The sequence below is a fragment of the Eulemur rufifrons genome, chromosome 2 (genome assembly GCF_041146395.1).
Source record: "Eulemur rufifrons isolate Redbay chromosome 2, OSU_ERuf_1, whole genome shotgun sequence".
Taxonomy (NCBI): domain Eukaryota; kingdom Metazoa; phylum Chordata; class Mammalia; order Primates; family Lemuridae; genus Eulemur; species Eulemur rufifrons.
Window position 1 is genome coordinate 65,458,714 of NC_090984.1, and position 18,164 is coordinate 65,476,877.

Sequence of the window (18,164 nt, forward strand, 5' to 3'; positions counted from 1 at the left end):
ATATGCCTAAAATCTGTTAAGTCCAATGTTAGCTTTCTCTTCTCCAGGTTGTAGAAGCTCACTTAAGGTAACTTCTTTTTAGGGATTATTTTCTAGTGTTTTTTAAACATAATTTTCAATTTGAAATGTTTATGGGTACATAATACTTGAAATAACTAAAATAGTGGTATTGGAATGTTCCTAACACAAAGAAATGATGAATGCCTGAGGTGACGGATATGCTGATTTGACTAATTCACCTTGTATCTTCCAGTCTTTATGTGTTTTTGTAGATCACCTCAGATCCATCTTGTTTGGGTAATATGAAAAGAAACTAGAACCAGAATTCTAATAAATTCCTGGCTAATATTGACTAAATCAGGAAGCTACATTGAGATCACTATTTGCAATATTTCCACTTATGCCTCCAAGTATCCTGTTTGGCTTTGGTCACTTTTCCCCTCGGAAGCCTTCTTTTCTATTAAACTAGGTGACATGAAGACAGAAAGCCTTCACTACACTTTGAAACAAACTTCTACCACTTCAGGGTAGATAAGGCTAAATTCTAGACCATGGGACTTTTTTCTGCTTTTTGAGCAGATATCTCTGCTTCTCACTGGCCTGAAAACACTAGTGTGGACTATACAAGAAAATAATTCAATCAGATAGACACATATCTTGACAAGAATATTTATTTGCTTTTATCGAAAAATACACAAAAGCCAAAGGTTGCTTAGCTGCTGATTTTCCATAGTACAACAGGGCATTGTAAGAAAGGGGGAAATATATCTGTTATAAATGGCAGTTTACATTTCTAAGGCATTTAGGCTTAAGAGCGGTAGGGCCTGCACACTTGGGTGTGTTGACTCGAGTTCAGATATACTGAGGCACACCAGGCAGGCAAAAGATGTGGACTATATGGAAAAACTCTTTCATGCATTTGTGTTGTAGGATTTCATTCCCCACCCCCTCATCATTTGTTTCCATCCACATGAGTTTTGGAGTTGTTCATAGAACACTGGTAATAATCTACTCTTCAAGAGTCTGTTTACAATAACAACACCAAAGGGATACACGGAACAGAACTGCTTCATGGAGAGGTTCTGTCTCTTACCAAAATGAGGCTCCAGTAAGAAAAACACTGATTTTCAAAGGCACAGTGGAGATAGGTTTAATGCATTAAATATAACATGAATCATTCACAATAACAAGTTTAGTGTTTCAGGGAACTTTTGTTAATACAACACAGTTGGTCACACAAAATACAAATGCTTCTGTTGATTTGTCTTGGCAACTCAGATACATCAACAGTGCTAACAGTTTAACAGCTTTGTTCTCATCTGACAGAAAATAATGGCAGTTCTGCAAGGCAAATGTTAAACCTGACCGTATGTATTTATTAATTCCACAGTGTTTTGACAGATTATAGGAGACAGAACTCAGAGGATGCTGACACGCTCACTGAGGGCTCTCATCTCTGTTTCTTCGGTCTCAGGACTGTCACTGTGGCTAGCACTTGGATTGATCAGGTGTGCGGGGTACTGTAGCCCCTGCTTGCCCGCATACTGCTCCCACCTCAAGTCATCGCTTTCATGGGTGATGTAGCGTTCTCCAATTTTGCATTCCAGCTCTCGTAAATCTAACCACGTCTGATAGTCCTGAAGAAGAAATTCCAAACCATTACCATAGAGATCATTACCACTCAACATGCTATTTCATCTGTTGTCTATGAGTCACCCATTCTCCTTCCACTCTAATAGTGCTGCATCATTTATCATGCATCCTCAAGTGACGGCATCAGCACCAAAGACATCCTATCTGCCTGACCTTTGCAAATACATACTGTTTATATGATACCATGGATCAAAATGTGGGCAATTAATGCTTGCAGTCAAGCAGTTGGGAACATTGGTTTTCCTTTGAAATGTAATGCCTACAAATAATCTTTCAGCATTTCAGAGTATTATTTTTCTAAAATTTTAATTCAATGTGAAAATAATAAATATTTAAGAGAACACAAGCACATGCACATACTTTATAGATGCCATGCATTTGTTCCACACACAATATCCTAGGATTTAAAAATGTAGCTTCCAAATGAGTGTAGTGCATGACCAGATGGGCGTCTATTTAGACATTTATCAGGATTACACATACAGATACTTTTGAAATCTGGTCCTCTGATTTCTGTTATGATCCCTGATTTATTTACTTATTTTTGGTATTGTTTTTTGGTTTTGGTATCTATGTATTTATGTGTGTCTCCCCTGTCAAATTTTTCTGGTAGAGAGAGAGAGAGGTTTAGAAACACTAAACTGTTACTAAATGCTAGGAAGTTGCATGCATTTCAGCAAATTGATATTAGAATAATTATACTTTTAAAAATATGACAGAAGATTTCTACATATAATATCAAAATTCTAAAAATATTTAGAAGCTCATCCAACTGACAAAAAAAAAAAGGATTGATTTTTACCTGTAGCCAAGGGTGACTCAAGGTTTTATCAACGCTATAGCGCTTTCTCATTTTCACTTGCAGCAAATTATTGATAAGATCGATGGCTGAAAAAAATTTTAACTGTTAGTAAAATTAGATGACAAACCTGCAATATATGCATAATTCATTTACAATTTATTTTACATGATTAAATGCAGCATAGTAACAAGGCACTAGAACCTGTAAAAAATTCCCTTTTGATAATTCTAAAACCTTAGCTTTCATTTTATTTCTGATGCTAATTAAAGTAATTATGCAGGAAGAAGTATTAGAGTCTATTGTGAGTATGATGTGGTCTCCTCACAATAGGTCTACTCTTCATTGGTCTACGCTTTAAGACTTTTTTTAGTATAGGAATTTTCTTTATATGTATCATTTATATAATATCTAAATTAATGGTAAGATAAAACTAATATTACAGAGAAAGCATTTGCTAATTTTGTTATAAAATGTGTTTAATGTTTGAATGCACATAACGTGATTCATAGTATTGAATTAAGTGACAGACATCTCCACATCATATTTATATGAAAAAACTACAGTATAACATGGGTCATGTCTCATGATAAATTTGGAGCCTAAAAAACCAATGGACCAAGAGGAAAACATTTTTATCTCTTTCACTTTGCTTTTGATTTTAAAAATAATCAGTGTATTGGAACTATATCAGCCTTCACTGAATTCCTAGGGGAAGACAGGAAAGAAATCTAATAGGAATTGTTTTCTGAGGGAAAACATAGAATCATAGTCCATCCAGCCCAGCACTATGCCTCCAACTGGGGCTCCTATGAGAGTAATTTAGGGAGAAAAAGTAATCTTTTAGTTATCTTATCTACAAATCATCCTAGTTACTCATAGTACCATGTGATGAAGTTCTCGCTCTCCTTTTCTGGAAATTATATATTCAGTCTACATGATTAATAGTTCATTATTTATTGAAGTCATTACACTTCCCACTCATTCTTGTAATAACTTCCATAATCCTTTTCTTGTTTTAGCATTTTCTCCCCAAAAAGAGCTTAGTGAAATCTGTCCACCTAGTGGAAGCATTTACATTTCAGAAAGTTAATTCTCACCCTTAACCTTCCCTGGGCATTATGTCTGAGAGATGGCTCTTTCTATCTAAAATCTTTATCAAAAGGTAGCTGATCAAAAAATGAGAATTAACTCCCATCTTTCCCAACCGCCACATCCCGAATCAGGCAGCTTTGACTCCATCGTTTGGTCTGCATCAACCTCTATGGATCTGCAGATACAGACTGCCACATGAGTCCAGAGGAACAAAGACTGCTTCCTTCAATCAGAATAAATCAGAATCCTCCTCATTATCGAGCAAAGAGAAGCTATTTCTACAGTCTTCTGTTAATTAAGAATTTGCATATCTCTGGTGCTAATATTCCAAGTATTTGCCTGCACTGAAGGGCTATAGAACCAAACAATGCAGAATTCTTTGATTAGAGAAATTAAATGCAACAGCACACATTTAAATGTCTATGCCTATACACTCTTGCCTTAGCTAGAATACCTGTGGAAACACAGTACTTAGTACAATTTCAAATTCCAAGTATGTGTTCTCAGAGAGCTTTTGAAAGAATAGTTCTCTCAGTGAACTGTGTATTGGGCATGTGCTTTAAAATATCCATTCCCATGATTTACTCACTGGTGAGTAAAGTGCACCTTCCATTCTTGCCGCTGTGAAGTCGCACAGCAAAAATGGAGGATGAGGAGTGAAAGGAGAGCTTACGCGCTACTATAAGCACGCTGCAGCATTACGCTTCCCCAGACACTGCAGGGAATAAATACATGTTATTAATTCACTCATTCTGCTTTGAATTCTATAATTAGGAAACTAGGAGTACAGTAACTCAACAAAAGGTCTGGTTTAAGCCCAAATGGGCCCCAACCGCACTGCCTAATGGGGAGGGAAGTACTGCCAGAGGGGAAACTAGAAGCGTCTGAAGGGAATGGAATATGTGAAGATGAAAAAATTGTTCTCCTGAATGAAGCATACAATCATAAGTCTGGCTATGCCACAGGACTCCAGTGACCTGAATAAGCACAGCCAGGCAAAAACGCACCTCCGAAAGGAAACAGTTTAGGATATAAGGAGAGGATCAGAGGGGATATGTGTGTGTGTGTGTGTGTGTGTAAACAAGAGAAAGGGGGTGGGGGGAGGGAGAGAGAGAGAAAATATATTTGGGGGCTCTTGGCAGCAGAAAGCAGAAAGCAGAAATAATTAACTATTAAATGTTGGAAACTATATTTAAATGTTGGGACCATGGTATTACTGAGAAAATAGGTCCATCATTAGTACTTGAGAGCTCCATTCTACTTGTCACTTTTCTGGAGCTCTTAAAACATCCTTTTTTATTAATCAAGTCTCATACAATCCATGACTTGGAATGGTTTAGTCACTAAACCCATTTTTTAAGAACTTCAAGAGGTTTTTTTTTTTTTTTCAACATTCTCTTGACTGACCATGTCTAAAATTGCTATAATACTCAATGTAATAAAATTTCCTCACATGTATCATGTATGTATCCATCATTCATTTATCTGTTCATTTGCCAAATCTTTCCTATTAATTACTATGGGCAATTGTTTAGGGAATAGAAAGTTAATGATACAACCCTGGCCCTGAAAAGCTCCCAATCTAGTTGCAAAGGCAAAACTTGCACATGCCTGCCGCCCCGCCCCCTCACATTACATAGTGACAAAAGGCACCATTCTGAATCTTGGACTTGTAATTAATATTCTACTCAAAGAAAAAAGTGTTTTCTTTTTATAATTTACTACCATTAGTCCTGTTTCTGTTCTAGATGCAACGGAGAACTTGACTCTATTCTACATTACAGTTCTTTATGTCTTCGGATGCAGTGATTCCCCTTAACCTCACCTCTACAGACCCTTCAGTTGTCTTTCAGACTCCTCAGTCTTCCTATACACCCTGGTTTTAATGTTCACTGGCTTTTTTTCAATGTCCCTCTTAAAATTCAGTGATTATTATTGACCAGAATTTTCCTCATTATTAATTACCAATTTGATTTATACACAGAGATATTATTCGTATAGCCTAGAATTGGGGGTTTTTCATTCTTTTTTAAAGATTTTACATTCATATTCTTATTTAGTCCTTATAACAACCCTATGAAAGTCATTCTTTTAATCCCCATTTTATTTAAAAGGAAAAATTAAAGCTTCAAAAGGCCATGTAACTTGGTCAAAGTCAGCTCCTAAGCAATAGAGCTGAGGTTGAAACCCAGGGGGTACAGGCTTCAAAGCCTGTGCTCTTAACACATTGATTGCCACACTAGGAAAAAAATTTTTTTTCTTGAGGCCATGGTGTTTTATTATCAAGTAGAATAAAAACTTTGAAAACATATGGTGCTTGTTTTTCTATTCTTGTGATACTTCACTTCGTAGGATGGGCTCCAGCTCCATCCAGGATAATACAAGAGGTGCTAGATCACCATTGTTTTTTTGTGGCTAAGTAGTACTCCATGGTATATATATACCACATTTTATTAATCCACTCATGTATTGATGGGCACTTGGGTTATTTCCACATCTTTGTAATTGTGAATTGTGCTGCTGTAAACATTTATGTGCAGATGTCTTTTTTATAGAATGCTTTTTTTCTCTAGGTAGATGCAGGTGGGAGGGGAGGAGAAGGGAATGGTTACATTCACACCTAATGGATGTGGTGCGCACTGTCTGGGGGATGAGAATGCTTGTAGCTCTGACTTGGGCAGGGCAAAGGCAATACATGTAACCTAAACATTTGTACTCCTGTAATATTCTGAAATGAAAAAAATTTTTAAAAACTTTGAAAACAAAAAATTCTTTTCTAATTTAATGAAAAGTTTATTTTTTATTGTTTTCTGTATGTGAGTTACATGCAACTTGAAAAACAGTTCATGCAGCTACCAATGTGAAGAGACATGTGAGTTACATATGCTTCATGAGGCCCCGGGCTCAAAACTAGCATGAGTTAAGTACAACTCACATGGCAGTTAATGTGTTAAACACTCAGGCAGATGGCAGCCATATTATGCCATTAACTCATTATGATCAACTGATGAAAATGTTAATAATTAAATAATTTTTTCTAGTCATGAACATCAACTTCTTAGTAATGTTTCCACCACACTTTTGTGTACTTGAATGTAAACGGGTGTGTGTGTGCACATGTGTGTATCTTTGTGACTACAGCTTCACATTTTAGCACTGAAAGACTATTCTGAATGTGAGATGATTCCCTCCTATCAGAGGGGTTAATTCTTCTAGATTTCTGCCATGTCCACACTGAATAAGCCCATCTGTTATGTATTAATCAAATTATTAGAACCTTTTTTCAGGACAATGCTCAACTGTAGAGCTTACTGACTCTATCATAGATCATGTTCCCAACTGCCAAGCCTATTAATTATTCTTTAAGAAAGCCTTATTATAAACAAGTAATGTTTCCTCCTAGGAGTATTTCCACCCAGTCCATATTTTATCATCTTCTCCAAAGACTATTACAGAAGATTTTTTTCAAATGCTTTATTAAGACACATCAGTCCTTGGTATTACTCATTCTACCAATTTCGCAATCCTACTTGAAAAGAAACTGCAGTTATTCTGGAATAGTATACACTAAGTAAACTAATATTTACTAATTACAATGGCTCTAAGTGCACATCTGTGAACTTCAATATGCAGTATGTCCAAATCTGAACATTTACCCATCTTATAGCAGCCACTGAGTGCCCTCTTGTGATACTTCCATTTCCCCCTAGGTGCCAGCTCTCAGCAGAGATGGCTATGAGGGATACGTCTATCTAATTCATCAAGCTTAAAGGATGCAAGACAAGAGGAAGGGGAATCCAGTAAGGAGCAGTAAGACTAGAAATACTGGAACAGCCACAGCAATCCCAGAAGACAGCCAACAACCAGAAAAAAAGTTCAAATGGGGTCTCAACTCTAGTTCCAAAACTGAAATCAGAATTCAGAATTCTGATCTAAAGAGAATGTGGTAGGGCATGACTTAGGAACTAGGGGGGAATGACAATAGGGAGACTGATATAAAATTGGGCCATTGTGTGAATTCCTCTCAAGAATAAGGCAAAGGAGAAAGGGAACATGGTCTGGGTGTGGGAAACAGGAAGGAAAGAAGAGGACTGCAGCAGAACAGAATGCTAGTGCCCAAAGAGGGAAGGGTAGAGGAATACCTGACGCTCTACAAGGATCTGGGTCCATGAGGACTCCCCGGCCACACGAGAAAGGGATATTTGGGAAAGTGAAGAATGCCTTAGAAATTCTTGGTACCATACACCTTCTTTCATAAAAATAGTAAAAAGACTACATCCAAATACCTAGATTTCTTGCAGTAAGGCATATTGCAACATAGTGCAGGTCCTTCAGCAGTTTCGGGCAATAATCAGATGCTATTTAAACAGGAGGGTTTGAGGAAGGTCCAAAGCAGGGCAGGAAATAAGATGTCCCCTATTATTTCAGGTTACCCTTTTGGTTTCACACCCTTCTCCCCTTATTCTCTCAGTTTGAAGACTTTTTTTCCTCTTTCTGTTCCTGAAGACACAGGAGCAAAACAGGTAATGGCTAGTTCCTCCTTCTCTTCGCAGTAAATACGACACCACTTTTTTTAAAGAGCAGTATGTATGGTTACTTTCTGATTGGACCTGCCTATTTATTCTGGGAGTCAGTCTTTCTAGTATTATTCTCAGAATTTTGTTCTCTTTATTCATTCCTAAACTCAATACCTTCCTTCCATCTTTTCAATAAACTGTCCTAAATCCAAGTTCTCTTAAACAACCACATCAGGGCAGTGTAAAAAGCTCTTCCTTCTTTCTTATTGGAAAGTTTTAAACAGTTACATGGTGCATATTTTCATTTTAAATTTTTCTCCTGATGAGCAAAGAATTTGTGCTTTCTAAAATGTCTCTAGCCAAGGATTCACACCGTTTCCTATAAAGTTAAAAACAACAACAACAACAAAAGAAAATCTTTTTGAAGTCTAATGTTTCTTCTTTTTGACAACAATAAATTCTTGGCTGACACAGTAAAACGTTCACCCTAACTTCCTGTACAGCAATTTTTCTCCTTGCCCCATCAGTTGAGACTAAAATGTCAGGAAAGCAAAGAGAAAATTTTATCTTTAGCAGAATGGGCCCTCCAGCAGATGTTAGCATAGCTGAAGTTCTGTGTAGCCTATTTGCTAGTTGCACAAGGATACCTCAACAAAGACAAAATTAAATGGTATGTGCAGGTGCTGAGGGCTTCATGGTTTGATATGAAAAGAAATATTCCATCTCAGTATAACTATATAGATTCATTCTCATCTGGCATAAAAATACAGAATTATCTTTCAAATAGTGCAAACTATATTGCAGTTATCCTCTATTTCAAAGCAAATACCAGTGTATGGACACAACAGATGATGTGTATGTGGAAGGTACATTTGCGTATGCCATTGCTGTGGCAAAACTGAAGGGCACCCAAAGCTTGGAGAAAATCCTACAAAAAGATTGTAACTGGCCGGGCGCGGTGGCTCACGCCTGTAATCCTCGCACTCTGGGAGGCCGAGGTGGGCGGATCGTTTGAGCTCAGGAGTTCGAGACCAGCCTGAGCAAGAGCGAGACCCCATCTCTACTAAAACAAAAATAGAAAGAAATGATATGGACAGCTAAAAATATATATAAAAAAAAAAAATTAGCCGGGCATGGTGGTGCATGCCTGTAGTCCCAGCTACTCGGGAGGCTGAGACAGGAGGATCGCTTGAACTCAGGAGTTTGAGGTTGCTGTGAGCTAGGCTGACGCCACGGCACTCACTCTAGCCTGGGCAACAGAGTGAGACTCTGTCTCAAAAAAAAAAAAAAAAAGATTGTAACTGGACATATTTGAATTCTTAATAGGCCTCCCAGGGCACACTTCTCAGTCATATTTCATTTCCCATCTTTTCTTATTTCCTTTTATTATCTCAGTACATGGCTGTTTCTCCCCACCCTTTTTATTACATTTTAGCCTCTTGAAGGTGACACAGACTGGGTATTCATTTTTGCACATAGGTTTCATAAGTCTTTAAAATAAAACATCTAAATTTTAATGCATTAGAAAAATGCTTGCTAAGCAGCATTTAGTAGATTGAATACATTAACTAGAAATGTAAATGGCCATTTTCTCAGCTCGAAGTTTTAATACCCATATTGTGTGCATATGGTTTGTATATTTTGTCTAAAAATATTTCTGGGTGGCAGGGCATCACAACTGTACAAAATGTAAGAGAGCACAGGATCGCTGACTTCTATTCGAAAATCGGAATGATGCTGAGACTAACTGCAATACAGATCACGTTGATTTTACAGTGTTTATTTTACAGAAGGGAAATTACCTGAGAAACCTCAGGGCTGATCTCTTTTGTCCAGACACAGCACTTTTTATTTTTTTCCCTCCTATCTTCTCTCCACCTCAAATTATTCAGGTATGTATTTTCAAATTAGAAACCAGATCAGAACTATCATTCTGGTGATGGAGTCATCACCAATCAAATCAACCTTCAGCTCCTTGCCCTCAAGCAAGTGCTTTCTCTTTTTTTCCCTTTCAGTTCTGCCTCACTGCCTGTCGCGGTATACTGCTTAGTTCTTCTCTCCCTTTGGTTTGCTTCATGCTGATGGTAAGTTGTGTGTTTATTTTAAAAATCGTTTTGCAACCCTTCACATTCCAGCTCTCAACCCAGCATGCTGTTGCTCGGCAACACTAACTGGGACGCTCCTCTCAGGGGCTGAAACCAGAAGCTGCCAGCAGCAAACAAGGCCGCTGGAAATCATCATCTCACTGGTCCCTGAGTCAATTACCGGAATCCAATGAAGTGCAAGACCTTTAGAGACTCAAGTCGGTGTCTTTCCTTTTCCAGTTCTTTCCTCTGTAGAAAGTTATTCTATCTAGCAATGGTTACCCCTTTGCCTTACATTCAATTTCATTTCCTCCTGAAGACTAGCAGTGCAATCTTGGAAATCATGAAATTGTTTAAACACAAGCATACAGCAGCCTCCAAACTGATGCCCAACTGTTTCAAAATTTAAAGTAGAAATCAAAATATATTTGTATTATTCTGATGATGCTTAGGGTAGACTTTTTTTTTTTTTCATTTTCACTGCACATTAAAATCCTGTGGAGAGTTTTGTTTTGAAACACTGAAACTCAAACCAAAGGTCAAGTGAAAATCTTTAGGGGAGAAGCTGCCAGGTACCAGTACGTGTATAAATGCCTCAGGTGTCTCTAATACGTGCGGCTAGAGTTGAGCAGGACTTTACTAAGTAGTGCTTCTTAGACTTTTACAGACATATGAAAAATAGTTAAGGATCTTAAACTGAAGATTCTGATTCAGCAGGTCTGAGGTGAGGCCTGATGGTCTGTATTTTAATCGCTCCCAAACAATGCCAATACTGCTGAAGTTTAGGCCACATTTTGAGTATTAAGAAGTTAGAGGAATGAGAACATTGAAAGTGGTTAGTAATTGGTTTAATATTGCCCAAAGGGCCCCTGAATAGATGAATCTAAGTATAGAGAAAGGTATCTAAACACACAAAAAGGTATCTGTCCTCAGCCCCACCTTGTTCAGTATCTGGAATGAAGATATAAAAGGTTTTCAGGATAACTTCTGCTCAGATGATAACAGGAAGAGCAAACCAATTGGATTACACAAATATTTATACTTTCCGAAACAACTACAGGTTGGAGCAATGGATCATGTTGGTAAATTACCATTTAACAGAGACAAACAAAATTAAGTCCTCTATTTAGAAACCACTCTCTCAATCCTCCCAAAAGCTCTAAGTACAGAATTGGAAAATCTGGCTTATCACAACATGCATAAGAAAGAATTCTGGGGCCACGCGTGGTGGCTCACACCTGTAATCCTAGCACTTTAGGAGGCCGGGGTGGGAGGATTGCTTGAGCTCAGGACCTCGTCTCTACTAAAACATAGAAAGAAATTTGGCTGGGAAACTAAAAATATATGTAAAAAAAATTAGCCGGGTGTAGTGGTGCATGCCTGTAGTCCCAGCTAGTTGGGAGGCAGGAGGACCGCTTGAACCCAGGAGTTTGAGATTGCTGTGAGCTAAGCTGATGCCACAGCACTCTACCACGCAACAGAGCAAGACTTTCTCTCAAAAAAAAAAAAAAAAATTCTGGGTTTTAAATCCACAGTAAACTCAGTATGAGTCTACTTATGTTCCCAAATCAAGTATTATTTTATGTCATGGTAAAAGAAATGTGTTCTCTATAATGAAGGGAAGTGATGGCTTCACTTCGCTCTTAATTAGACTCATTGAACCTTGAGTCAGATCAGTCCTGAGGTTTGATTTAAAAAGAACATCAACAAAGAGGAGAGTGCTTGTACCAGCGTGAACAGGAAGTGAAGGAAAAATTGAGTGCCCGGGAGAAGACAGGGCTAGGGGAGACACGATGGCTGCTTTCAAACTTCTTTATTTGGAAAGGAATTGGGCTTGTTCTATCAGTGGGTATAAACACAAGAGATATTTTTGCTCATTGTGTTAGGATCAGATTAAAAAGAAGCTGGGCTCCTCATGAAATTGTGTATTTTCCATCACTAGAACAATTTAAGAATACTCTAGATAATTGCTCAGTGGATTGGTACTGTGGAGCAGTACAGGGTTAGATAAGATTTTCAACAACCTGTATTTTGAAATATTATTATGTTTTGTTATTATGGAAGAAAGCAAACTTATAGAATATTTAGCATTTGTTGATCCTCTATTCAGACATCTCCACATATATTCAGATGTTATATTTTAACTCAACTATGATGTACATACAGAAGTGAAACTTTAACTTTATAATTGGAATGTATAGGAAATATTTCATTTTGGGTAGAAAATAAACAGCCAATTTTGAGCATTTACACCATTAATGTTTTTGCTAAAAGTTCTGGGCAGTTTCTCTCTATAAATTAACATTTGTTAGAGAAAGTCTCATTAATTATATTTTACTTGATGTCAAAATAAATGATTCATTTTCTAGTGGGATATGTTTTTCTGATATTATCCTATTTGGAGTTTGAAATATGTATATTTTTTTAAAGATTCACTCTATTGGTAGATATTTTTCAAATCATTGTGTTCCTTTGGCTCATGATCGGAAAGTTTATCATTAAATAAAATGAATATTCTTTTTTTTAAAGAAGTTAAACACAATTTATTGCAGAATCTTAAGTTGCGATTGTTTAAAACGTTAAACCCAGTGGAGGTTCTGACTTGCACAATTCACTTTATCAATTGTGATTAAATTTCCTGGCACCCAGTCAGCATCTTTAAGCAGCTCCCTGGTTAGCCCCTCACCTCTCTTCTGTGCTGTTCTGTCTGACAGTCATGTTAATGTGTTGACAAATCAATCTATTCATTAATATTCAGCAGGCTTGCTGGATCTGCAAGCCTCATAAACTGTTACAAACACAGTTTAATTATTAAAATGACAATTGTCTTTCCTTTGTTTCTCAGACCATTGGATTTCTGGGTCTCATCTACCCGAGGCTTATTTTCAATAGGGTTATTTTTTGTTTTGAACAATATGTAGTGAAAGAGGGACCTACAGCTGGTTCCTTTTCATGGCAAAGTGCTACTTCCAGCTTAAGTGTTTAGCGTTCTGGAACACTGTTGGATTTTGAAAACATACCATGTGGTAATGGTGCTAGGCTTTTATTTAGCTTTGCTTTGTGTTTGTACTGGCTGTATTTTCCAATCTCCAATTTCTGGGGAAAAAACACACTTGTGACCAATTTTATTTGAATTTACCAAGTTGAATGGCAAAAAATTCTTTTAAAATAAAATTTAGATGCTTTGATAAATTTAGTGGTGTATTATTCTAGCCATTCTATGCTTTGAGATACCATATATTCTGTACTGTACAGCTGAAGATTGAGACCAACTGGAATAAATTACAGCTGTACTTATCAGGGAAAAGAAGAGGCATAAATACTACCATTGAGGCTGTCAGAGAATATAAGTGGAAGAAACTGACATCACCAGTTTTACCATCATAATTTGATAATTTTGCACTAAAGACAAGCTTTAGAATTAATGCAAAGGCATTTCTTTATATATAGGTGGTATGCCAAAGCTTCCTGTCTGATTTTAATTCTTGGTAATACCAACTAACCATGTGACTCTGAATCTGAGCAGTAACAACACAGCAGGTGACTTGGGAATAGGTGCTTCTTCAGACTTCACCTGTGAACACAGAAAATGATCTTCTGTCTGCAGGGGTCGGGGGCTGGTTGTGAGACAATTTGCGAGGCTGCCTCTGTGTTGATTACTGCCTGCTTGCTTCCCTAATGGCATATAAAGGAATATCAAAATTCAGCAAGAAAAAAATAGCAGTTTCTCTTGTGATCTTCATGGCCCATTACTAACCTTCCTCCAATTTACTGTATATCTCTAATTGAACACATCAGTTCAATTTGATAATGGAAATGTACTGTTACTCCTACAAATGCTTTCCGATCCATCACTGCAGATTTGTCATCATTCTCCTGGTGAAACGACTTGCACTGAGGCAAATTATATCTCCCTTCACCAACCACACAATCCACATCACTCAGTTACCTGTGTCACTTCTTTTCCTTGAAGCATAAACTCTGGGGAAAACAAAAGCTGTATAATCAAGTATATACAGAAAAGAATCATTTAAGATGTGTGTTATGATTCTGAGCAGATAAAGGAATGTAGGAAAAGATAATTCATTTGACTTTCACACTTGAAAATTCTCCTTTGTGTAGACATGATAGCTTTAGAGGCTGACGATTACATCTTCTTCATCTGCTTAGTCACACCACAGTGATTGGTGTTATAGAGAAGGAGCTATGATCCTATAGCTGCTCAGTGAATATTTATATATAAATATATATGTTGTTTACTTCAAATCTTAGACAATTTTAGACCATGCAGGGAAGAATTATAGTTATACAAAAAGTTGTACTCTATTTATTCCTGGATCCTTCTCTCACTCCATGCACTTTTGTTTTCTTTTTTACAAAAGTTATCATATGTACATGATGAAAGCTCCAAATTAGTAAGAGGAGTTGAAAAGGGAAAATAGAAACCTCTCATGTCATTGTAAGAACTGCTATACAGAGAATACCTATTTTAACTATTTAAAAATTTTGTTCTGATGACCTCTATACTTCTAAATAATAAATGAATTATCTTTTATGCTAGGTTCATTAACTCTAAACTAGTGCTACTCAAAGTGTTCTATGGATCCATGCCAGTTTGTGGACTGTTTTATTATTGGTCTATGATGAGATAAGTATACACAGTAAGACTAAGTCTTTGGAAACTTTTATAGCTATTTAACATTTTTTTTATATTTTAAAAAGTACTTGTCCATATGTTTAAAAATTAAGACAAACTGGTTCTTTATCACAGATAGTTTTGAGAAGAACCACTTTGGAAAAATGTGATCCCTTCCTTTAAAGATGGTAAATCATTTCTCTTCAGTTTTCTCTACCTTGTCTTCCTGCTTCTCTGAATTAATTTAGATATATAATTATTGTACTGGTCACTTTTGTAACTTAAAACAGTACCTGGCACAAAATATAGAAGATATATATTTATATATCTATATGTATATCAATAGATAATATATGGATAATATATTAATGTGACATTTATTTAAAATTCTTACCTTTTATGATTAAATTATATATTAAATAATACACATAAACATATATAACGCCACCTGTTTACTTGGGCAGAATCCCATGATCAACCCCATGGGAGTTAAGGCTCTTACTGCTCTCACCTCTTCTTTGTCCTCCTTATTCCTAGTGTTTTGGAGGTTTCATTATTTACATTATTTTGCATAATTATAATTAAATCAGACATGCTTGGTTGAAAGGTTATACAAAATTTAAAATAAGCAATATTTTGAATTCATATATAATTATTAATATTATTAACTCATGAACTCTAGTTATAACTCTAGTTATGATCCTATAACTTTTAACAAATCTCTAAGCCTATGCTCACTCAAAGGAGAATTTAAGTGTTAAAGGGATTCTCTTTTCCTACATTGCTTTCATTGCTCAAAATCATGAGGCATATGTTAGTTGCTTCTTTATTATGCATAACTTTATTATACAACTTTCTGTATTTCCCTGGAGTTTATATATTTTTTTCTTCTTTCTTCTTGACAAAAGATGCGTGTGCTTTTTTTTCTACCCTTACTATTTTCATGGCAATCTGCATTAAAATGCACCTGACATTTTGAATAAATTACATGTCTTGGTAATATTATATATCTGTTCATGAAGATGATGTCGATGCAAAAAGGTGGTAGGAATGAGAGAGGAATTTTATAATTTATCTAAATTTGAAAATCAGGGACTTAAAATATTTTAGAGTATTGTCAGCTTTCAGGTCCTTCAGGGAATCTGGACTCTAAAGCAACATTTTCGAAAGGGTAACCCATGGACTTACATTCCCAGTGCAGGATGGCAGGGGGGTGGAGCTTGTGAACCTCCATTTTTAACAAGCTCCCCTGATTAAACTGTTGGCATGCCAACGTTAAAAAAATGCCTACTACAGATCTATAGCTAGACCATAATAAGTTGTTTAAAATAAGCCATTATCAAAGAGATTCTTTTGCAAAATTATTAGGAATCCCCTGCCTTATAAATATTCCTGTTTTGACTATTAGGTAGTTTCTCCATTCTCATTCTTAAGCTCTACACCTCCAGCATCTACTTCTTAAGTCACAGACTGAGTCTTCCTTGTAGTTTTCTGGGGTTTTTGGCAATGTCTGGGATTCACCCCTATGACGTAACCACATGCAACAGACATGGAGGATATCCTCATCTATCTCTTGTTTTTGCTTTAAAGAATGCAATGAAAGGAGAGGCATACTGGTAAATGATCAAGTAAGTAAGGCTCAATTTTCCTTAGTTTCACCTGGTCATCTATAAAAATGTTTAAGTGATACCGGGCTGCCCTTTCCATAAGATAAAGTAAATTCGCCTAATTAAGTGAATATTTGAAAATAGGTACACAAGTCCGTTCAAGAAACTGAGAAAGGGAATAGAGTGCATGTGCTGAATGCTGCAGGCTAACCTGGTATAAGATAAAGTTGGAGATGAGAGAGGCCATGTCTAATTACTGGTGGGTAATGAGGGATATACTGGATGATGACAAGTGACCATCCAGAAAGTCACAATGATGAAATGAAACAGGGCAGAACATACAACACTGCCTTAGAATAAACTGAAATGTTCCCAAACTCTATCCTAGAACCTCCGCTTGTGCAATTGATTGTAATCATACAATTCACGCTGGAGTGTTTTATTTGTATACATGCATTCTTATACAGTTATAATTTATAAGTGTATATATGTATTGAGTTATATATCATTATATATATTTAGTTTTATTTTATAATAATTTATGTATTTTTAGTAACTATTAACTACAGTTAAATATGTAAACATAGTTATACAACCTTATACACAATTGCAGTTACACATGTGTACATACATAGATAAAAAACTAAATAATACATACAGATAGACAGACTTTGCAAAGTAACTGGGAAACAGAAAATGATCAATATATTTGAGCTAATATAGTTGTGCCAATCACTGTGCTAAGCACTTTCTTGTGCCATCTCACTTAATTCTTACAATAACCCAGTGAGGTAGGAATTAGTGTCACCATTATTTCATAAAAGAAAATTGAAACTGAGACCTAAGAGGATGAGGAACTTGGATGAGGCCACTAAGATACTGAGTGGCACAGCTCTCCACTCAGTTCCTTATTACAACACGGTCCTGTCTCCCAGTACTTTTAGAGATTATTAAAAGTTGTGCTGCTACTCTCTCTCTATGCTAGTGAAAACACTTAAAATATTTAATGTGACAGGATGGCTAAATCCATTAGAAGAACAATCAAGAGGCTGTAACTGTCCTGAATAAAAGCATCTACATGGAGCCAGCTGACAGCATTTGCACCCTGGCCCCACCCAGACAAGCCACTTAACCCTCTATGCCTGCATTACCTCATCTTTAAAATGGAAACAAGAGTATCCACTCAAAAGTTGGGGAAGATTAAATGAATTCATATATGTAGTGTTTAGAGTAGTACCTGGCTACAGAGCAAATGCAGTCAAAGTGTTAGCTATTAATATGTTTTTCTTTTAAAATTTAATTAATTTTACCATCGCCATTTTACTGAAAATATTATTTGTTACATTAAGTTTTCCTCGAACTGTCTCTCATTTTTCACATCATACCTTGTTTCGCACAAAAAAAATCTATTTTTATGATGGGCATCTGTTAATGCTTTTGTGTTTGTTTTTAGCCTAGCATCTTTTCCCTGCAGGAACTTCCCCTCTCCCACTTGGAGGGGCACATCGGATGGGGTGGGGAACCTACGGCCTTCTGATTGTTCTTTTTTAAGCACCAAAGGAGGCAAGAAAAGCTTCATCTTTCTCTGCTGCACCCCTTTTAATAAAAGGATTTGTTCTGCAAAATTTGGATTCAGTCAAAAGGCCGCACTTAAGGACCTAGAAGGCCACATTTCACCTTAAGGTTGCAGGTTCCCCACCCCCACCAGGCTCCTGGGGTGATTGCTTGATTGTTCCCAGGGTATTATGGGATGTAAACATAGCCAATCAGTGC

General features: G+C 36.6%; 1 protein-coding gene across 4 annotated transcripts in view; it reads right to left on the minus strand.

Moving 5' to 3' along the window:
• Positions 1-657: 657 nt before the first annotated feature.
• Positions 658-18,164, minus strand: part of PRKD1 (protein kinase D1) — a 297,341-nt gene continuing 279,834 nt past the window's right edge. For 3 of the 4 annotated variants that reach the window (XM_069463932.1, XM_069463928.1, XM_069463936.1), the window contains 2 exons: positions 2,456-2,541; positions 658-1,637 (listed from right to left, as the gene is read on the minus strand). In XM_069463932.1, the coding sequence (XP_069320033.1) occupies positions 1,419-1,637; positions 2,456-2,541 (305 nt within the window). In that variant the 3' untranslated portion in view covers positions 658-1,418. The remainder of the gene's footprint in view (positions 1,638-2,455; positions 2,542-18,164) is intronic. The other variant, XM_069463942.1, reaches the window with a different exon arrangement.